Source organism: Parus major, chromosome 1A (genome assembly GCF_001522545.3).
Source record: "Parus major isolate Abel chromosome 1A, Parus_major1.1, whole genome shotgun sequence".
Classification (NCBI taxonomy): domain Eukaryota; kingdom Metazoa; phylum Chordata; class Aves; order Passeriformes; family Paridae; genus Parus; species Parus major.
This window is the reverse complement of record NC_031773.1, coordinates 47,611,138-47,634,611: the sequence shown is the minus strand read 5'-3', so window position 1 is coordinate 47,634,611 and position 23,474 is coordinate 47,611,138. Positions and strand designations below refer to the sequence as shown.

The following is a 23,474-nucleotide window of genomic DNA, read 5'->3' as shown; positions in this document are numbered from 1 at the left end:
CCACATTACTATGCAAAAGGATTTCCTGTGAACTGGAACAGCCTGGATATGGCACCTGAGCTGACACTTGCTTTCCCTTGGAGCAGCAGCTGAATTAGAGAGGACAGTCAAGTCACTGGGACTCACACAGGAACAAGGCTCTGAGCCTCTACTACCAGTCAGCTGCAGGTGCATCACTGCACTCCTGTCCTGGGCAGCCCGGGTCATTGAATCTGTGGCATGGGATCAGCCAAACAGCACAATAGGACTTGTGCACAAGGCAGAAAGGGACACCTGAGCCAGGGGCAGGACTGGCAGCACTCTGTCCCAGCTGACATCAGTACGCTCTTGCAGCTTTCAGAGACAAACTGCCAGCAGAGATGATTATTGCCACTGCACTTGCAACAACCACTCCTACTCTATGCTGCAATTGAACAAATAACCTGAAGGAGCTGCCAGTAAACGCAGGAGCAACCAATGAAAGTAACAGCTTTCTCATTTAGCTACTTATATCCCACATTTGGACCTTCCCATCTTTGCTCATCTCTTGTGTAGTTAGCTTTTTGCACTTCTACTTCTCTTCAAATCAGTTTAGCTGCTTGGATGTCCACACACCAACTTGGGGAACTGAGATGACAACTTGTCAATTTACTTGCTGAGTAACCTAAAAGCAAAAAAGCTCACACACCAAGGGAGTCATAGGATGTGTATTCCCAAAGAACAAGAATTCAGCTAAACTGCTAATGCCAACATCAAAATGAGAGAGAATGCTTTTATAGAATCAATCAACTCTCAGGAAGGGCAACTGATGAGTAAGCAAGCAGGCAGGACACAGACACAACCATTTCTATTAGGTAGGAATAATTTCCTACTTTTGACTGCTCATGGGTAGACAGACACAGACAGCCAAGTTGGAATAACAGGAAACTGTAGGGGATAAATCTATAATCAAGATACTCTAATTTGTGCAAAACACATATGCATTAACCTGAATGCAGAAGTCAAGATTTAGCTTATACTGAGGGGTGACCTACTTCAAATATCTCTTCTTGGGAATAGGACATCAAGACCATGAACAAAATCCATGCACACAACAACACACAATTATAATTTGAGTTCATTTGGTCATGAGGATGAGCCCTTAGGCATTTTGTTCCAATTTAAAACACAAGTTATATATACAGTTTAATTAAAGCACATGCACATTTAATTTAAACAAAATAATTTTTAACAGAAAGTTACACAAACCCAAAAAGCAGTGTTTTTCAAAACCATACTTTATTTTTAAAGGCGAAGAGAAGTATTCAGAACTGTATTTCTTAAGCAAAAAGATTCACATTTCACTGTGCAGGTCATTAGTAGGAGAAAAAGCATTTGGGGATTTACTTTTTTCAACTGCTGTTGAGTTCCTACATCAAACCAGATTTGTTTAAAAATGTTAACATCAGTTATGGCTTAAGATACAGAATTACAAAAGATTAACACAAACCTTGAAACTCAAGGGGTGAACAGGTAACTATGGTCATTCTTTCCACATAAAAGATGTTTTAGCCAAGACAAACAGAAGCAACTGTCTTTATTGGTAGACAAACCCACTGAACGTCATCAGCTTCAGACACTGCTTCGAAGATACCCATGCTGATAAATGCACGTGTTAGAAGAATGTTCTGTCTGTTCCAATTACTTCACCTTTTCCTCCGCATCACAAGCCTCAAAACCATGGAGGTATAAAACCACAACAACAAGATACTTTATTTCTTTTTTAAACAAGAGGCTACAAGAAAAGATGGAAGACTACAGAATGTGGTGAAGAGTCATCACCTCTACAGAGACAGCAGGACTTTGACCAAGAAATTTTAATCACTGAGCATGTAAGGACCCAAACCAATTCAGAACCCAGAGCTGCAATTTTGTTGGGTACTCTCCCCTTCACCGATCTGTAGCTCTGCATGTACATGTTCTGGATGGCTTGCATTCAGTGGGACAGAGGTAGTGATGGGAACAAGATTCCTTCCCTAAAGTTTCCAAATAGATGCAACCTGGTAAGCATAGCCCCAAGGAAGGGTGAATGCAACCAGCAGAGGGCCTGCCAACTGGGAAAGGACAAGAGCACAAGCACAGACAGGAAGCTGCTCTCCCTACCTAGACTGATAAATTAAATGTTATGTAAAGGTGCTGGACAAGAACTGAACAAGTAACATCTGTGGCCTCAACAATATGTACTTCATGCCAGGTTGTGCAAAGGGTAGAACTGAAACTTTACTGCACAGTTATAGTGATCAAAATGATACAGTGTTTGCAGTACTGCCAGAAGTTCCAGTGTGTAACTAGCTAGCCTGATTACACTGATAATAGCTCTAAAAAGTCAATCATCCATAAAAAAAAAAAATAATTGTATTTGCAGACAATTCCTTTATCCAGTTAATTCTTCAGACTTCTCCTACCTTTGCTATTTTTCTGTCCTAAGGGAATTAAGATAGACTTCAGTTGTTAAAGTATTTTCCCCTTTGCTCAGTGAGAGCAATTTTAAAAAATGGCATATTTTTATCTTACACTCCTGGAATACTACAATTTGTTATAAGAATGTTCATTCAGAGGAAGCTGTCTGTAATACTTGTGATGAAAGGTTGCAACTGTTGGACAAGAAGGGATGGTTGAAAACTAGGTCATCTGAATATAATTTGAGTTCTATACACCAATAATTGAATAAAGTCAATACTTGGGGCGAGAGAGCAGTTCTCCTTAGAAGAACACCCCATTTCTCTTCTTAAGAAGATCAGAGGTAAAATGGTTTGTTTTATTGCAACGCTGGTTAGCCAAATCCAATCCTTGCCATTCAGATATGATTTTTAAGAACAAGGGATTTTACGGTTTACTGCCAAATTTGGCAGACAATTTACTGATGAGATTCATGACCTTGGGATTGCTCTGGTACTTGGACATATTTGCTGGGTTCTGGGCAACATCTTGGAATGCAACCATAACCTCTGGATCCTACAGGACAAAAAGAAAAAAAAAAAAAAAAGAAAGAAAAATTAGGGCATTTGTAAAACAACTACAAAAGTGATTATGTGGTTCCACATGAACCTAGTCTTGCTCAGCTTTTACATGACAAGCCTACACTAGTTTTCTGGCAAGAAGTCTCTAAAGACAACCCAATAATACGGTGCATGTTGTTAAAACTGTGTCACTGAACACCAGAGTCATTACTAAACTTGTTATAGTAATAGTTCAGTGTGTGAGAAGGGGGATAGGATAAGACTTCTGTTTCCCCAGGACAGAAGTTATCAAACACAGCCATATCTGCTGTATTATTTCTGTTCAGGTATCTTTCAAATGCATTTTGAAGGAGGTAGGAATTTGATGTGTGTAGCATGCATGATAGAAAAGTTCTACTCTGAGTAACAGCTGATTCTTATCTTACTTTTTCATTCTAGCAGTGGAAGCCTGAAACTGTTGGGTTGTGAGCAGACAATGTGGCAATGTCTGACTTTTAAAAATGCATCTAATTCTCAGTTATTCCCCACCTCCACTGAGAATTCCCACTTGGAAAAAAACCTTGTTATTTCTCATCACACTACTGTGTTGCAGTTGATAAATACATTCACATATAAAGTCAGTGCCTGCAAAAAAACCTCTCCATCTTCTCTACTTAATATGAGAAGCATGAATACCTTTTTCCCATACTTCTAGTATACCTTTGGCCTCCACTGAACTTGAACTGGTTTTACTTGTTTTACCTGTGTATGTTTTGAACATAATGAATCTGTACGTAACAATTTTACATCTCAGCTTGGAAAAAATGTTTCCATTATAAGCAATACCTACAAAAAAATCCAATTTTCTCTAATTCAACAGAAGTGCAAGCAGTTTATTATGTTCAGTACAAATCACAGATGTTAGCTGTAATTTCATCTGCTGTTCTAAGACATTTAAGTATTTTCACCAAAAGACACACTGCTTCCTAGACTTCTAACCCATTGCTACAGCAGGCATGTTCTTTGGAATCCATCACAACCCAACCAGTGTGCTCAGAGCTGTCTGTGATGCAGCAACACCATCCTGTATCTATTCCAGCATCAGACTCAGTCCAAAGCTGTTTAACAAGTCTGATCCGAAATTGCATTTGGTAGGTGTGGACTCCACTGAAAGCACCCACACACCTCAGTCATATTTTATACATGTTGGGAACCAAGAGTCCAGTCTTATGGGAGGATTTACAAATGTGTTGTCTCCCTCACAGAAAATAATCTGCAAAGTATATGGAAAATAGAATGCTGACAGAAAAGAGAGACTAGATACATTCTCCTCTCCACTTTACAAGATTCCCATGGAAAGAAAAAAGGCAGACTTTCACAACCTCAGGCTTCTTGAACTGATTTCAAAATAGGGCACATGATTACAAAGATTATGTCATGTTGTTAAGTCTGTGGTTTCACTTATATACGAATTTGGAACAAAAAGCTGAGTAATCTTAGTCACTAGTTTGTATCAAAGCTCTCCTAAATATCCCAAATGTTAAATATCCAGTTTTCTGCTATGCATTTCACTTTCCTATAAATTCACAGCATGTAAATGATTCTGTACTTCCGTGACTCCCTGGAAGCTCCCAACCTCAGAGAGTGTCTATAACATCCAAGGTTTAACAGTGATGAGCAATATTATCAAAATAAAGCGTAAGACTGAGGATATCTACATTTCTAAACATTTCAGGGAAATGTTTAGTGCATAAGGTAGAATGGTAGCCATGCCACTAATGGTACTAGGGAGACATTCAGTTTTCTAATGCTCTGGTCTTTAGTTGCAGAAGGAAAAATAACACTTCCAAGAAAAAAGTTATCACTACTTTTTTTTTTTTTTTAAACTTAACACTTTTCCTTGGAAGTCTGTGTCTAACATATGGCTACATGTCAAATAAGGAATCCATAGGTTCATCTTACATATCACTCCTTATAAAAAGAACTTCTACTTGACTCCAAAATGCAAATGTCATGTGTCTAGAGAAAGCAGTTGTATATGCAAGATATGAAGTACTAGACGACCCTCCAGACAAACAAAACAGTAATATAAAACACACTAAAATTTCAGTCAATTCTTCTAGAGACTAGAAAGCTTAGGGGCAAATGAACTCAACACCCATGCATTAGAAGTCACTGCAAAAAGTTACAACTTGCTACCAGGAAGAAGCCGTGAAAAGAAATGCCAAAGAATTTTTGCTGCTTTGAGAAAAAAAACAAACCTAAAAAACTTTAAGAAATTAATCTCCAGGTAACGAAACCAGAAACCTTCCTCATGAAATAAGTTTTTATAGTGGTTTGCAGAGATCATAAAATCACAGAATTGTTAGGGTTGGAAGGGACCTCTGGAGATCATCTAGGCCAATCCCCCTGCCCAGGGCATGGTCACCTAGACTAGGTAAGATTTATGTAAATGACAAGCAATAACTCCCCTAAACATGTCCAAAGGCAGCCATATCTGGTTCTTTGCTTCTGTGGATGACAAGATGAAGTTAACAGCAAAACTTGTTTAATCTGGCTTGTCTTCAGGCACACATGGTTGTCAGGTTTGCTAAGATGTCAAAAGACTCAGGCACATTTCAGTGTTAACTCATGGAGAATAGTCTCCAAAATTATGAAATCATAGCAAGTCTAAAGAGACTGAGGAGGTGGCCTTTACTCTTAGAATATTCCCATTTTGGCACTAACACCTCACTATGAAAAGCCTCTACAGACTAGCAGTTAAAAAACAATTTTGCAGCAACTTGTGTGTTTCAGTATGTTCAGACTTTTTTGTTACTTCAGATAACAGACATAATATAATAGCTGCCAGCTAACATTATCCATCAACACATTCTGTAGCTGCACTGGGCAGATGCCAAGCAGTAGAAACTACTGTCTTAAAACTACAGCTTACATGGCCAATTCAGAAAAGACCAGAAAACAGAGTTGGACATTTTAGGAAAAGGTGGCAGTGTAGACATAGATCAGACTCTAATAAATCATATCTAGATACAAAGTTGATGCAAAGAGTACAGTAAGAGACTCAAGGTTTGCTAACAGGCTGTACATGCTAAAGCCTGCCTGCATTATCAGAAAACACTGTCAACACACATTCTTGCAAGAGTCCTGCCCTATGATGGGGCATAAGTAATCAGCATGCAATGGAGTTTTCTTAAAAGCATGTGACAAGCACTGAATATTTAGCTGCACCTCAACACTGTTTTCAGCAACCTCTCATCACAAACTCCAGTGTTACAGCAGGAAGTAGCCCAGTAAGGAAGACAGCAACATGTCAAGGGCCCTTTCTGCATGGTTTGCATGCAAGCCAACACTGCTGACTGTGGTAGCCTAAGTGAAGGTGTGTTTTCCAACACCAGCAACCACTAAGGGAATGAACCCATGAACTTTTGCAGGGAAAGTGATGATTTCTTTGTGATTCCAGGGCATACTGAATAAGCTTCCTTTGTGATCCCTTTATTTCAATGAGCTGAGGACAATACGTAACTCTAATCACAGCAATCCACAAAAAAGGAACAAGACAGTTTTATACTTGATCATGTAGGAATGTAAATGTAACTACATAGCTCTGACTTTTTCTAGCCCACCTGCCCTTAAAACTGGTGTTGTCAGACATGTTCCCTTTAATCTGTTGAAATATTTTTCTTGAGTAAAGTAGTTATGATACTAAGCAATTAATCAAGCCCACTATGGAAGTAAGCTTTTTGAATATGATTTCAGAAAATGCCAGATGAAGAACTATTCTAATAATACTTTGGCAAAAACTCAAACATTTAATCTGCTAAAAGGAAGGCAATTCTCATCACAATATTATTATAGCATATTGTGTAAGAAAAATTTTACCATTTTTTCTTTTTGTGCATAATTATTCCTCTGTAAAGTGTGTGCATTCAAAAAATGAGCAAGTGAACCATAATGTGTAGAAAACAACCATTTGAGAGATTTTTTCAAAAGAGATGACAACTGCATATAGCACACAGTTTTGCCTATCATAGACGTGGGGCAGGGTTTGTGTGTCATCTTTAGTTAAGCTTCCATTAGTTTGCAAAACAGCTAAGGTTGAATCCAGACAGTCTGAAGTCACACACATCAGGAAAGAATTTTACAACAGAAATAAGTAAACACCCCATTGCTATCCAAAAGGTCACATCTTCCTTCCTCCCCTTAGGCTCATAGGTACTGTTCTTTCCTCGCTCAGAACGTGTAGCTTTGACTTGAACAAATACTCACCTGCATGGCCGCAAGAACCTCTGGATCACTGAGAATCTCATTGAGTCCTGGCATACCTGCCATTCCTGGCATGCCTCCAGCCCCAGGAAAGCCACCTGAAAATCCAACACAAGAAAAGTGCATGACGAAAAACATTCAACTCACCTACACAGTAATTATGCTCCCTGAGACCAAGATGTACTGCCCTTGGCACATCTCTAAAGCCATGTCTTCTCTACAGCTACAGCTGATCCACTCAATAGAAAGCAGGGTCTTCACCTTCTCTTTCTGTTAGGACCTACATCTTATTTCATCCATGTTTGTACCCAGTTGAATAGGAGGCTTTTAATGAGTACAGTTCTTTTCCTGGTTAACTTAAATGAGGTAGGCCTCAAACTCAGGAACATAAGGAGTTTGAATGCATGAGGTGAACATTTTAGAGCAGAAGCAGCTCAGTATTATGTCCCAGGCACATTCTACATGTAGCAGGAACTTTAGGTTTTGAAAAATTGTACACCAATGGGGAAAAACTCCAACAAAATATCACGAAAAATATCCCTGAAGCAAAATGCTTGAGGTTCTCTTAAGGAATCCCTATTCTGCAGCTTCCCCAGGTGTGCCAAGCATGACACCTGTGGTCTCTGGCTGCTGGTCCATTTAGAGCACACACACAGCCTATCTCAACTCTGAACTACACTACAAACTTCAAGAGCATCAGTACCTTTGTTTCTGCCCAGTTAATTGTATAACATGGAAAGTCTGATTTTTGTGAAACTGTCAAGGATAATTTTTCTTTAAGGTAATCTGCACTACCTTCTTTAAAGAACTATTCTGTTGAAAACAGCTTGCAATCAGCAGAGATTTCCCTCATGTTCAATCCAAATTTTCAACTTCAAAACTACTGTCCTTAAACAGAATGGATTCAAGGCACCCTGGGTAATTAAGAAAACATTTTCATACTCATTTTTTAAACACATTATCAAGCAAATTCTGCTGCTTTTGTTTTCCCAGACCTGAATTCTTTCATTCTGTTATCCTTCAGTTATTGATTTCTGTCTTCTCTCTACTTGCTACACAGCATCAATCCTCTTCAAGAGAAGGAATCCCATCCCTTTTATTACTAGTGCTCCAAGAGTTATTTGTATACAAGTTCTAAACTTCACATAAGATTTTTCTATCTTGAGAAAAAATGCTACAAAAACTGCAGTTATACTCCATATGGAAACAAAAGCCGCTTCCACCTCAAGTATTGGTGCTTAAAAATAAAATACCTGGGAAGCCACCTGGGAAGCCACCAAACTGAGCTCCTCCTGCCTGTCGTCTTGCTTCTTCCTCCTGCAGATGAAAGCACATCATTCCACACAAAACAATGGAACTGCAGTCTGTTTTCTACTGCTCAACTGGGTTTAGGAGAAAAAAAATAGCCAAGACTGTTTCAGGCAGATATGCTATCACACTGAACAAAGCACTCTACTACCTTCAAAATCACTGACAAGAAATTGCTTTGTCTATTCTTAATTTTGTACATGATTGCAGGTTAGTTATGCAGGGTATGTTTCTACTGAACATGAACTGTACAATTTGTTTTAGCTTCCCAGCTGTATTTTTAGAACACCCACCCCCCACATATTCAAGTACATCACTAAAGCATTAAGAAAAAGCAAGCAAACTGTGCCAGGAATTGAGGAAGAGAAGCAAAGTATTATTCTGAATTTAAAACCTCCCACTTTGGGATACATAAGTGCTTTAAGTGAAAACTATTCTGGAACAGTCATACAATAACTGACTTCTTGAAGTACAGGATTAGTAGCAATTCCAGAGACTGTTTTTGTCACAAGCAATAAAACCAGATTAACTCAAATGCTCTCTTCTTCAGATTTCATTATTGGTTAAGTAACCAAGACAAAAACCAACTCTCTAAAATTTAAAGCTTACATTTAAAGTATTTTTTCCTCTGCAATTAATGCTAACCAAAATTAACACTCTCCAAATTATTAAGAAATATTAAAGCCTAAATATTCACCCTTTGTGCTTTCTCATGCTCCTCCCGTGCCTTCTTCACCCTTTCCATTCTTTCCTTGACTTCCTTTTCTTCCCGCTTCCGCTCGTATTTTCGTCGATGTTCTGCAATTTTCTGAGCCTGTCACGATGGAATACCAGGAGTTCCTACACATTTCTAGTATATCACACAATGTATTTCAATGCAAAACACATGTAAGCATAACCAACTCATTCTAGCAGTTCTTAAAACTAAGAATCTATTTCTCATCCTAAAAGCCTCTCTGTTTCAGGAGCTGTTTGCTACTTCTTTCCCATGACAGTCAGTCATTTATGTCTACTCAATCCTGACTGGATTCACCAGAACACGTACTCTAGCATATTTTTTTGCAGTAGTTTCAGAACTTGCATCATCGTTAGAACTTGAACATGTTATTATTCCATGTGCATTTATGCTTTTATGCTGAAATACTGATTTCTCTGGGGCTAAAACCAGCAAGTGCCCTGGAAAAGGGCACAACAGAAGGTAATTCCCACTGCATACACACACACACACAGACACACACACACAGACACACATTCTAGATAGTGCTATTGATGTTTCAGATGCCTCTACAGCATGTACAGACCAACACAAGCAGACCAAAGAATTACTCAACCAAACCAAGAAAGGGCTGGTGGGGAAGAAGTTTGCTTCCTTTTACTAAGTTTTTCCTCAAATTTATTAAATCTATACTCCCAGCAAAAGAGGAATTAACAATGAACTTCCCAAGGCTCCTCACTCAGGGCTCCTTTTAACAGCAGAATTAACTGCAGCACTGCTTTCCTCAAAACAGAATGTATCCTTATAAATAATTGCAAAAAGGGTTCATGATTTCAGAAATGGAGTATGACAGTTACTCTGTAATATTCCTGTAACTAAAAAACACATAGCAAAACCCGGGTGCAAGAACAAAGATACTATTAAGACAATAGATACTCTTGTATTCTTTTAGAATACTCTTTAAAGGAAAAAAATATTTTTGAAGTAGCAGAGCTTTGATACAACTTGTTTTAGCTAGGAGATACTCATTCCATACTACATCATTCTTGAAGTGCATCTGCCAGAGAAAGCACACTGGAGGCAGCAGGAATGATAGTGTATGCAGTACCTGCTATCAGATCCTGACATTAAGAGAAAGGTAAATGCTCTGTTTTCTTTTTAATGAAGCATGAAGAGTTTCCAAATTTAAGATTTTTGCTCTAAGTATTTCTCAAAATGAACTAAACGTTTTTAGAATTTAACTTAGACTTTTAGGTGAAAGTGCTACAAAGTAAAAAATTCTAGGAAAGCTTGAAGTGAGTAAATTAGATGAATGCATCGTTTTCACTTACTAAAGATTTTGAAAATCACCCATGAAAAGATCCTATGTTCTTCCTAGAGCTACATACACAAATTCCCATGCAGTTAGCAACTACACATCCATGTATCACAGATACTCACTCTGCTGTTTCTGTGCTCAGGCAGATTAACTGGGAAAGAAAAGGTTCCCCCTCAGCATGCATTAAGTATTACTTATTATGAAAACCAGTTGAGACCTAAAACCAAATTACATTAACCACAGATCAATAGTCTCCAAAACAGAAGACTAATAGGTTGTAAACCAGCTTCCGTTGTCATTTTGCTGGAGAAGCAAAGACATGGGAGAAAAACTGAAAGCTATTAGACACAGGAATGTTTATGCTTGTGGGGGTTTAAGCCTGACTGGCTGCCAGATGTTCACTAAGCTGCTCTCTCACTTTCCCCTCCTCAGCAGGACAGGAAGAAAAAATAAGATGGAGAAGCTCTTGGCTTGAGATAAAGATCATCCACTCACTACCATCATGGGCAAAACAAACTCAACCTGGAGAGGATTAATTTCATTTATTGCCCATTAAAAATAGAGCAGGATGATGAGGAACAAAGACTAAACTAAAGCCACCTTCTCCACAAAGCTCAGCTTTACTGCTTCATTCTCCACTCTTCTACCCTGAACAGCACAGTGGGATGGGGGCTGTTATCAGTTCATAAGACTGTACTTCTGCTACTCCTTCCTTTTCACACTTCTTTCCTGCCCCAGCATGTCCTCTCCACAGGATACAGTTCTTCACAAACTGCTCCAGTGTGGCTGTCCCCACAAGGTACAGTGCTTAACCAACAGAGTGTTCCACCATGGGTCCCCCATGAGCTGCAGCTCCTGCCACAAAACCAGCTTCTGTGTAGGCTTCTCTCCACAGGCTGCAGTTCCTGCCAGGAGCCTGCTCCAGGGAACTCTCCATGAGCTGCAGCTTTCTTCAGGGCAGATCCACTTCCTCTGTCATGGGATCCTCCATGGGCTGCAGGGTGGATTTGCCCCACTGTGGATCTCCATGGGCTCAAGAAGGACAACCTGCTAAACCACGACCTTCTTCATTGGCTGCAGGGGAATCTCTGCTCCCATGTCTAGCACACCTCCTCCCACTTCCTTCTTCATTGATCTTGGTGTCTCCGAGGGGTTGCTTCTCTCAAATGTTTCTTCTTTTTTGCCCATCCTCTCACAGCTGCTACACTGCATTTTTAAATCCTTTTTAGAATATCACAGAAGCACCACTGGCATCACTGACTCACTCAGCTTTGGCACCAGCTGGAACTGGCTCCCTCTGACACAGGGGCAGCCTCAGGTCTCTCCTTACAAGAGACCAGCCTTGCAGTCTCCACCTTCCCCCAAACTTCCTATGTAAATCCAATACAATGCAACAGCTGCCATCTGTGGTGTGTCAATCATTTCAAAGAAGCAGCCAAAAACATGAAAAAGAAAGCCTGCTATCAATAGTGTTACAGAAGCCTCTCCTTACAAGATTCTCCCTGGGGTCAGCCAGGGGAGAACAGCTGAAAACCAGTTGTGCAGAGCTGAGGCTGCCCTCATGGGGCTGACTAATGAAAGTACAAACCATTTCAAAATGCTTCCTTTGGAAAACATGCCTAAGGTCAAAGCCTTGATCAACTCAGAAATACCTTGGGAAAAAAATCAATTACTAGCTATCTCTGGCTCTTCTGAAGGTTTTTAGTCTAGATCCTAAAATACCTGGCAAACTTCAACTGCTTCAGATTCTTCTGTTAAAATTTTAAGAAAGAATGTATTTCATATTTCTGCTACATGCCCAGCCCCACACACTCAATTTCTCTACTCACAGCCATAAGCAGCTGTTACCAAAGACAGAAGTATTTATAAATTCAGTCTGAAGTGTCGGAAGATATATGAACACATTTCTTCCAGACAACGTCTGTTGAAGAACATGAAGGCAGCTATGTCACTCAAACAAATACAGGAAAGACCTCCAACATTCTTCCCCACTTACTCTTGGCTGCACCTCCTTCAGCATGGCACTTGCATCTTCATCATAATCCAGTTTACAAGCTAATGCAAGATCATGAGCAGCCTCCTCCCAGTGACCGAGAAGTCTGGAATTCAGAAGACACCAACAGTCAGAAGGGAAAACTGACCACTTGCAGCTATTCAAAACATTTAACCCTGCATCACTCAGAAATTTTACCTAGAGCTACAAGGACTTACAGAAGTTTAATAATCTGTGTTTAATGGTTTAATGATGATTAATAATGTTAAATAATGGTTTAATAATGGTTAACAACATTTAATAATAGTGTTTCCTCTAAGCTGCACACTACAATACCATTAGAGGACGCTTGCTTGCTTGCTTCATATCCTTAGAGTAACTTCTACTTGAAGTAACAATGAGTAAAAAACTCTCCATGAGATCATGTCATTGTCTGCTATAAAGAATGATCTAACAGGGGGAAGGTGCCCTAGCTAAACACAAGAAGCACTTCTATCACCTCAGGTTTAAGTGGACACTCTTACACTCAGCACTCAAACCCTGTGACTGGATGCACCATGTCTTAATTAAAGTGGTCATGTAAGCCTCTGTGCACACTTCCTTACTATTAATTTACACATACGCTTGACATCTAAAAATTTTTAAGCAAACTGTGGTATTACTAAATGGTCAAAGCACTTCTGCTCACAGACAGGTATTAATTCAAACTGTTCTCAAAAACAAATAAAACAAGCAGTCCTAGATCCCATAATCTTTACCAAATGATTAGAAAATGTTATTCAGAAAAGCAGGAAGCCATTAGAAGATGAGACAGAGAGAGGAAGGGGGGGTGGGACCACAGTACCAAGAGGACTACTCATAAATTGCCATCAATAAATCATTATCATCCTTTCTATTCTCTAAGCCACATATTCAGCACAATGGTGTCTTGGCTCACAGCTACTGCTCTCAGGTACAAGACAAACAGTTCAGAGGCACAGAGAAGGAGAGAATGCATGAACAAAACTATTCCCTCCAAGTAAAGATAACATCAAGTACAGGTGCAGTTCATTACCTATGTGCTTTCCCCCTCCATTTATAGGTCTGTGCAGAGTCAGGATTAATCTTGATGGCTCTGTCACAATCTCTAATGGCAGCATTTGGCTTCTGTAGTTTCACAAAAACACTGTGGGAACAAGAACATTTATCATACATATTGAAATACCAAGTTACTAACTTAAGCTGGAAATAATTTTGGATGACTAACAGGCAAGCTAGTGAGATAATGCATTTGAAGAGCTGAGTTCAAAAAGATTTCATAGTAGCATAGATAACAAAGTCACAAAAATTTAGTCTCACCCTCCCAGCATTGTAGGTGAGTCATGAGCAAGAACTGAAAGCATTCATTGTTCAGACTCAAACCTTGTCAGCAAGAATAACTTCAGAGCAGATGAGAAGATACAAAAATGCAAAGGACAGTTCAGCCCCATGGTGCTGGGGTCTATGGCCAATGGCAACTAGCAATTTGAACAAAACAACAATAATATTCTGCATGCCATATTGCACAGTCTTTAATACAATAACACAAAGAAAGCATGAGGAGTTACACAGGCTACAAGGATCAACAGCTAGATTCATGGAGGTAGGAGATGAGTCATCAAAATCAAGAGCAGCAAAACAAACACAAACTCAGCAAGAAGCCTCAATCCCTTGTCAGTTAAACATAAAAACTTAAAATCTTACAACACACAAGCATATCAGACTAACTAGTAGAGTGGTACATTAGGAGGTTCAAGTAATTGAAATTTAAAATCTCTTAAAGAAACACTAAAAAACATTCCTGAATTGGTCAAACTATTCAATATTCAACATATTCCATGTCAGAACTTCTACATCTAATTCTACATCTCCCTTTTACATGAATCTGAAAAGTTTCTCAACAATTCCTGTAAGTAACTTCATATTAAGTCTTCTTATAAAGCAAGCACAAAGTCACACATTATCTTCTAGGAACAAACAGGTGGACAGGGTGCCAGAGAAGTGCCCCAAAGCTACACCTCATCGATGAGAGCCATTCCTATGCTGCTGGCTCCACAAAGCCCTTAGTCTCTCAAACACACAAACACCCAGAACCAAAAACATGGATTACTCCTGGCACTCGATCAGTATGGTAAGTTTTACAACATCCTAATATATTATTCATTTCTTTCTACAACAGACCAAATTGAGGGAACTTTTAAACTTCTAAAATTCTTATTTTTCATTGCTACACTCGGTCCTGAGAAGAAAGGACACTGTAAGAGATTTTAAAAATACCGTTATGGTTGCAGCAGCAACGGTGTACTATTAAGGTATGCAAATGGTGTTACATGAAAGAACTTTGATATGGAAAGGAAAAAAACATCAAGGCAAGTACCAGTCAAAATGTATTACAATGGAACAGTATTTTGTATTACAAAGGACACTAATTAATCTGATGAAAGTTTAAGTTCTCTTTGAATAAAACTTTGCCAGGGAAAAGATCCATTACATTATCAAATCATCCATGATTAGTGGACTTTTGTGTAAGAACAGAAAAAAAAAAATCTGCTTCTGCAACCCATAATTGTCAACTCTTCCTGAAGAATCAGCAAGATAAAGATGTTTGTGCATTACAAATTTAGAAAGTTCCCAATGCATCATCTGCAGTCTAGTAGAGGTAAGTAGCAGTAAGATGGGTAGAGAATGGGCTGAGATACAGATGTGTCCTATTCAAACATAAGACTGTTGAGCAGAACCTGGTCTGCTAACAAATTCATTTAGCAGATACAACAGGGAGAGAATTCACAGGATTTTTAACTAAGTTTGCATCTAAACAGAATATCATATCAATCATCATCTTAATCCCAGAATACACTTCAGATTTTAAAAAGAGTTTGCAGCCCAGCATTATTCTATCTCAACATCCCAAAAGCATTATTGTTGAGGAATACTTTCAGTGCATATAGCTGCATGTGCAGTTGCAGTGTCAGCTGAAGACTGAACTCTAGGTGGTGAGAGGCCCAGGCAAGAACTGGTGCTAACCTCTGCACAGGGAGCTGTGGCCCAGCCAGGTGACTGGACACTCGCAGACCCAACAGAAGCTCATAACCCCAGACATCACAAGCACAGACTGTGAAGGTATAAAAGCCCGGGGCTTCCTCTGTTTGGAATCCCTCCTCAGAAACACAAGCTCAAGCTGTTATTTTGTTATTGCACCATGATGAAATTATTTTAAAGATCCAGATGTCTGAGAGTCTGCTGTGGGAAACCCAGGGTCAAGACAGCAAGGAAAGTTGATGTGACTGTCTGAGTGTGGGGTGTGTAGCTGCAAAGGCCCTTCAGTCCCAGCTCAGGCAGCACAAGCGTGACTGCCAGGGTGTCCCCTGGAAGGTCAGATGAAGGAAGGACCCTTAAGGTTACCACAATGCATTTTGGAACACCATTCTGTTATTTATCCTATTACCAAGATTCTTTATATGGCTGCTACAGCAAATCTGGTGAGTTAAACAGAAGAGAAACTGCATGAAATTAACACTTCCCTTCCCCTCATGTGGTTTAAGTTTATACAGATCTTCAAGTTGCCTTATATTTAGGCTCTTTAAGGAAAATAACAGAACAGACAGAAACATTAATCAGCAGTTTATGACTCACCTTGCCCTCTTGGCATACAAGATGGCCAAACAAGGATTCAGCTTGATAGCATCTGTGAACAAGTCAACAGCCTTCTGAAGGTCCCCTAAATATAAGTACCATGAAGTTTCAATCATTATGTAATGAAATTGCATATGAATTCTCAAACCTGCCTTACACAGTGTTACATAGACACTTCTTAGAGAGAACATTATCAACAAAGAAAAATCACTTTCTCCCTCTCGCTGTGTTACTGAACTACAAACTCCAAAATTAATGCTTGAGGAGAAGAGATACTTTTCCCAGTTAAATCTGTATATTTAACTTTGAATGCAATCAAACAGAATGTCACATCTTTACTATACATCTTTTCACTGTATTAAGACAAACCACTAGAGACAATATGGAGGGAATTACTACATCGATCAATTTGGAATTAAGATGCTGCAGTACCTCATTCCCCCCTCTCACCTTTCCCTAAACCACAGCTACATTGGACAAACAGTACTTGAAGAAGCTTTCATGTTCTAGATAGTTTTGGGTATCCAACAAGAAGTATGTTTTCTCCTCCTCAAAAGCATTCAAAAATGGTCCAAGATATTCTCCTTTTTTGTAATAGGAGAGCCAAAACTAATAACTTGAATAAGTACTAAAAAAAAATTTATCACCTTCACTGAGAGCATTTATTGCTTCAATCTTCTTTTCATTAGCTTGATCCACCATCTCTTCAGTTACCTAATAAAATAAGATGAAAAACACACACACAACAAACCCCAAAAGCTGTAGAGTCCAGGCCAGAATTACCACACTAAGACCTTGCCAAAGGAGAAAGTGCTTCAGTTGTCCAATTCCAGAACCTTAATTTTAATTTGCATTGAAATAATAGTTTAAAATAAAAGCATAAAACCTTTGCTTTTAGCTTGAAGACGTTAATCAACATTATTTTTAGCTATAAAACACTTGAAAGACAAGTTGAATAATGGTAGAATTCTACGTCTCTAGTTTGCATGGGTGTTTTGATAAACTTTGCTGGCATTTTCTGACCTGATCTTCCACACGGAACTTTTTGATTGACTCTAATCTTGAATAAGAAAAGAATGTGATTTTAAGGCAGTTTTCTGTTTAGAAGAAAAAGAGCCAAAACAACAGCAGGCTACACAGAAAATAGAGTATTCATCCTCCCTCAGCTGCTATCCTTGATTACAGTCAAACCCTCCTATCTTTCCTACTGCCACATTGAAAATATTTTGCTTACCTCCACATTTTCATCTCCCATTTCTTGATGGTCATCGTTGTCTGGTTCAATCACTCCCTCATTATCAATTTCTGGGGGAAAAACAAAAAGCAAGACTAAGCTCCATCTACAGAGACAGGATTTCCAGAATCGTTCTCAAATTGGCAAAATGCAACCAAGTTGCAATTTTCCCCACCTAAGTCGCTCTCTTCACTTTCTGGTTCAGGTGATTTAACCGGCTCCTCTGGGCGCTCCTCTGCTTTGCCCTGAGAGAGACACATATTTGTAAGCACACATTATTTCTGACCAATGCTCTATTCCCACTCTCATAAATAACAATGCATTAGAAAAATCAGATTGCTATACAGCTGAACCATTTTATTTTTAGAATATTAGTGTCCTTTCCCTCCTCTCAGATTAAGCCTATCATGCATGCAAGTATTTCAGAGCCCAAATTTGGAATCATGAACTTCTATTATTGGTAAAGCTGGTCCTTCAAATTCTGTAATTCAATAACCAAAAACAAATAATCCAAATAACATCCAATTCAGATCCACTTTTGCAGTGATTACTAACCAACCCTTCCAATCTTCCTGCCTCCCCTCACACATTCTCTTGATCAAAAATTCTCTCAATTTAATACCATTAAGCTAAGATCCTTTAGCAGGGAACAATAAGCTGATGATAGTGATTTACATATTGTTTTCATTTGCCAAGGTCTGAGATTGCTGCCACTTCTACGTGCTTAGAATATTTTTTCCAAAATTTCAAATGTTTTCTTATCGACTTCTAACTAAATTTCATCTGAATCCCGTAACTTAGCACATCCTGTCTATTATCACAGATACAAGCTGCTTGTCCTCATACTTAGTGTCAGACTATATTCAGTACATACACACAATACCTCCATATTGCTCTAACTAGCCAGTAATTCCAGCATCCAGTCTCGTTAAAAAAAATTAAAAACATCTTTTTTCCAAAATAAATTCAAACTTGAAAAAATCCTGATATGAATATTTACAAGGAAATTTTATTTTCTCCCTTAAAATAAATCCACAGAAGCCAACATCTTCTACAATACTGCCTTAAAAATTTGATAGTTCAACTGATCACTTCATTACTTATCATGCTCATAAATACTTCTTCTCATGAAGAGATTATAATTTAATCCACTAATGATTAGAGAAATGGTTTATAAAGAAACAAGAAAAAACAAACAAAAAAAATAGAAATCAAGACTCTGTACGGCATTTGCATTGCAGAGAACATCAGGCATTCAGGATTAGGGAAATGGAGCATGATAACACTTGAAATGAACTAGGAAGCCATCTGTAACAAGTCCTCTACAATACACAATGGACAAGCTTCAGACTGAACTCTAACATCCACCCCCCCAATCTGAGTGAAAAATGACAGCAAATTTTCCCCTTCTGCTGCTCAGTAATTTTGCCAGCATCAATTTTCAGTGACAAATGTTTCATATCTCACCTTACTTGTCTCCTCTGTGGAGGCATTGGCTGGAGCAGGCGGTATGGTGCCTCCCATACTTTTCAGCAAAACACAGAAAAGACAAAACCAAACAGTAAGATTACCAAAATAGTGGCATGTATTTTATTGATTCAAATCCTGATAATCTCAGCTTTTTGTTGCAACACAAAACATGATCCATTTCACTGCCAAAGCAGCAGAGTACACATCCCCCACACTACCTTTTCTCAGTGTAGTGCAATGCACGCTGTTGTACAACTCCACTGAGACTTGTAGTCACTCGCATCATCCTTCACCCATCCACCCTTTCTCACAAAGGAAAAGGTGTCTCTTGGCTCAAATGGATTTTCTCCTTTAAATGTAACTTATGTTTGAATCAAAACTAGATATTATGATTATAGAAATTACTAGAATTAGAATTATTTTTTGAACAGAGGTCAAACAATTAAAGAGAACATCCTAAAATGCTTATGCAATTGAAAAAAACTGCTGCCTAGAAAAAAATTCTCTTAAATATTTCAATATTCCTGCTTTTCCTTCACCACAATTAAGGTGCAGTCTTGGTGGAGACAGCATTCTGTCAATATAGAATAAATTTCCACATGCTATCGACTTTGATTAGGAGCCAGGAAAAAGCAGAGGCTGAATTCTCCAGCTGTTAGAACATCTAATCATAACTATGACAGCACACCACAAGGAATACCATTCCCAGCAATCCTCTGCCCCACATTTCTTCCTGCTGATGGTTTTCAATAAAAATGTTTCTATGAACTCAACAACCAACTCCTTGGGGCCCTACAAAAAAGGTTAGATGGGATTCAGGGGAGAGGAGAAGGATGTGGGTAAACAGGGCTGGGCAGGTGGAATTGGAAGGACTATCTGCTTTCAGGAATTAGTGCAACATAAAACTATCCCAAGGATGAGAAGTTAGAGCTTCTTAAGTCAAGCTACTGCAGTGCATTCTCCCCTCTTTCCTCCCCACTGTCAGCAGCACCTCAGACTCAGGCCTCAAACTGGCTGAAAACAAACCTGAATGAGGCAGAATAGGAATGAACTGGGGGAGAAAGGGTAGAAGGAGTTGGAGAAGGAGTTGACAGGATTGACAGGTCCTGGCACAAGGCCCTGCAGCAAAAGGCAAGCAAACAGCACTAAACTACTTCTCATTTACAAGAGAAAACTGTCAAAAAAACCCAAAACCAACCAACCAACCAAACCCCAACAAGTGACAAAGCCCAGCATGTTCATAAGCTTTTGCAACAATCTCTATGCATCCCTGGGATGTTGACATTACTTAATCAAATTTATACTGCGAGGATTGAACAACTCCAGCCTGAGAAATCATTACCCAGCCAGGCAGAAAAAAAGGAACACAGACTAACTGTTCCTCCTGAATTTTTGCCCTTGTAGGCTGACAATAGAACACATAACTCTCTTAGTCTCTAAAAACCAGAGACGACTACAGGGACCATCTAGTGAAGCCTTGGAACTTTTCTTCTGCATAAAGGAAACTACAAATTACAAAGCATTTTAGCAGCACTAATAGATATTATTAGCTGGTTTTAATTCTGAAACCTTAAATCACCTCAAGACTGAAACAACTTAGTCAGTCCCCTCTGTTCTCTTCATATCCCTCTGAAAACTATCCAAGTTTAGTTCAGTCTGAGAAATGTTTACTAATATACATGCATCTTTTATAATATGCTATTTTATAATATTATAATATTTATGCCAAGGCTAAACAGTTTCACTCACAGTACTTGAAGATCTTTTTGCTATCCTGGTAATCTCTATTTAAACTACAGTTATAATCCCAGAATAATGTAAAAGCAAGTTACTCTAAAATCTCTTAACCTAGTATTTGATAACAATGATTGAATACACAGCAGGGATATATGCAATGTTTGCAACGTATTAAACCTCAGCAGTATATGGAAACACAAGACACTCTTGAAGGGAAAGGCAGGTACTGAGCTGTAGAAAAAGCACAGACACACACAAGACACACAAAGAGTTTAAAGTGTGTGATGCCAGTAACAACTGGGAGTTGTCAGGACTCCATTGCAACAGTGACTGCACATTTCCACTCATCACAGCCATGAAAAGTGACACATTTATGACTAGTTGGAAGAACTGCAAGTGTGATTTCTGCAACCACTTTTATTATTGACAGCAAAATTATCGTTAGAGAGAAATTGGATTACCATGAATTCAAAAGGGTAAAAACCTATTTGAACAAAACAACAAAAAAAGACAAAAAGCCTTATTAATCAATTAGGGATTCTGTATATTATTTTTAAGGACTGCTATTTTTTCTTTGCTCCATTGCAGGGTTTTGAAATGTTTCCTTTAATGACTCATTTCATAATAATTCAAGTAAAACATTTGCATTTTTATGCAATTATGAAAAAACTGTCTTGATAAAAGGAATGTCAAAACACTTTCCAAACACGCTCACGCACTACCCTATGCTTTCTCTACAAAGAGCATCAATATAGGAATTAAATACAACAGCTAGGCAGAATAAGGGTTAGAAAACCAAAAACCACAAATGTATGAAAACAGGTAAGACTTAAGGTTACTGATGCAATATTAACAGCTAATCAGAAATAAAGCATCCCATTCTGGCTTCAGGAGTAATTAGCATAATTTAAATTACAATCACTAGGTTTATGGAAAAAATCTAAATCAAAGCAATTAGCAAGATTTTACTTGAAAAATTTAATGATGATTTTAGTATAATTTAATCATTATTATAATCACTCATAACACTACCTAGGTAAACAAATCTATGTATTTCAGATTAGACATGTAAGCCAAAGAGAGATATAAGAGTGATCAAGTTTATTTCCACCTGAAGGCATGCCATGCTGTTTGAACCAGTTTCCAAAGAATGATCAGGCCCTATAATGCACTTATCAGTTCTACCACACACAGCACTATTATGCAAAGGCAGAGGGAAACCCACCGGAATTCCAGACAAATTTTACATGGTAAGTAATTTGGGTACCACTACCACCATCCAAGTGTATTACTTCGGCAAATATTTACTCAAATATGTGAAGAAAACCAGAAAACTTGAGAGAACTGTGGAAGGCTTTGCTCTTAAGAATTCTTAAACTTTTGAGACAGAAACATTAAATGAAGATTTTATATGTAAAAAAATATTCCATGGCTCTAAATGTAATAACTGTATTTATAAGACAAGCACCAAATACAAACTCTAAAAATTAATCTGGAAATTAAAGCCCTTCCCATTAACACGGAAAAATCATCTTTGCATTCCCTAACACTTTCTTTGGCAAAAAGAAGTCAGTGTTCTTCCTCTCCCTTTTAAAGTAGTGTGTCCACACCCTCAGATTTATGCAATAGAAGTACTGGAAGAAACCTAGGGTAAGACACTGAAGTATTTCATGCAGTAGCAAAAGGAATAGACCTGTAGTAGGGTGAGACAGACATCGATCTCCGTCCTAGGCAGAGGTACATCTACTGTCAGTACTGCAAAGCCAAGTTCAGTTAAATACCAGTGGTTTTACAACCACGCTGTTATTCGGATGCAAAAAAAAATTAACTATCACTGTAAAAAACCACGAATGAACACTTCATTGTAGCCATTTTCATTACAGGACGTATTGTGAAATGCCAGTGTTTACTTCTCTATATATATGTACATATATATACACGTATACACACAAAACCCTGTTAAGACGTGATTAACACTAATTTTCTAAAACAAATCCCACTTTGTCATTAGATAAAAATCTTTTAAATTCTCTTTGCTTAAAACGTGCACCTCAAAGTACGTCCCTCACTTCTCAAGAGTTCTTTAGCACAGCAGCCATAAAACCCAAGTAGAGGCACCGTAGCTGAACACGGGGGTTCTGTGGGTTCTCTGCCAGCAGCAAAGAATCCCAACCCTTCGAGCCTCGTGCTTCTGGACGCTTAGGGTGGAACCCAAAGAGGAATTTAATTTGAGAAGCATCTGCTACGGCAGGCCCCGCTCACACAGAGAATACGCGCAGCGTAAACAGCAGGTACCTAAATGGCTCACAGGGAGCGGAGAACTCGACTACCTTTGAGACATTAAACTTCAAAGAGCAAAGCACGCTTTGGACAGGAACTGTAGCTGCCAGGTATTTTGTGCTTTTAGGTACCAGGATGTAAATCAACGCCACTCAGCGCCCCAAAAACTCGGCTCCTTTTTAAGACAGGCTAACCAACTCTGCTGCGTAATGCGAGAATTAGCTCAGTAAGTATTTCTCTGGGGCTTTCCAGGCTGGAATGCTGAGCCACTGAGATGGCCGGAGGGCAGGCTTTTTGCAACGGCAATAGCCAGCGTTAACGAAAAAAAACGAAAAATTAACGAGTCTTTTTGACGCGCCAGGACTAATCCCGGAGGGAAGAGGAGGAGAGGGCGGGGAGGAGAGGGCGGGAAGGGGAGGAGAGGGCGGGAAGGCCGCAGCGCGGACCGGACCCGCGGGGGCGACACTGTGCGCCCCCCTCCCCGGCCACGCGGCGCGCCCGCGCTCCGGCACGCGCCGAGGAGACACGCCCCCCTCCCCTCACCG

General features: G+C 39.0%; 1 protein-coding gene across 1 annotated transcript; it reads right to left on the bottom strand.

The window, feature by feature from the left end:
* Nucleotides 1-1,237: 1,237 nt before the first annotated feature.
* ST13 (ST13 Hsp70 interacting protein) lies at nucleotides 1,238-20,640 on the bottom strand. The gene is made up of 11 exons (XM_015627965.3): nucleotides 18,910-20,640; nucleotides 17,618-17,687; nucleotides 17,443-17,513; nucleotides 16,856-16,922; nucleotides 16,209-16,293; nucleotides 13,612-13,722; nucleotides 12,561-12,663; nucleotides 9,229-9,345; nucleotides 8,477-8,540; nucleotides 7,227-7,321; nucleotides 1,238-2,973 (listed from the first exon to the last, which is right to left on the bottom strand). Exons 1-11 carry the CDS (start codon nucleotides 18,964-18,966, stop codon nucleotides 2,845-2,847), a joined length of 969 nt encoding a protein of 322 aa, XP_015483451.1. The 5' UTR covers nucleotides 18,967-20,640; the 3' UTR covers nucleotides 1,238-2,844.
* Nucleotides 20,641-23,474: the final 2,834 nt, after the last annotated feature.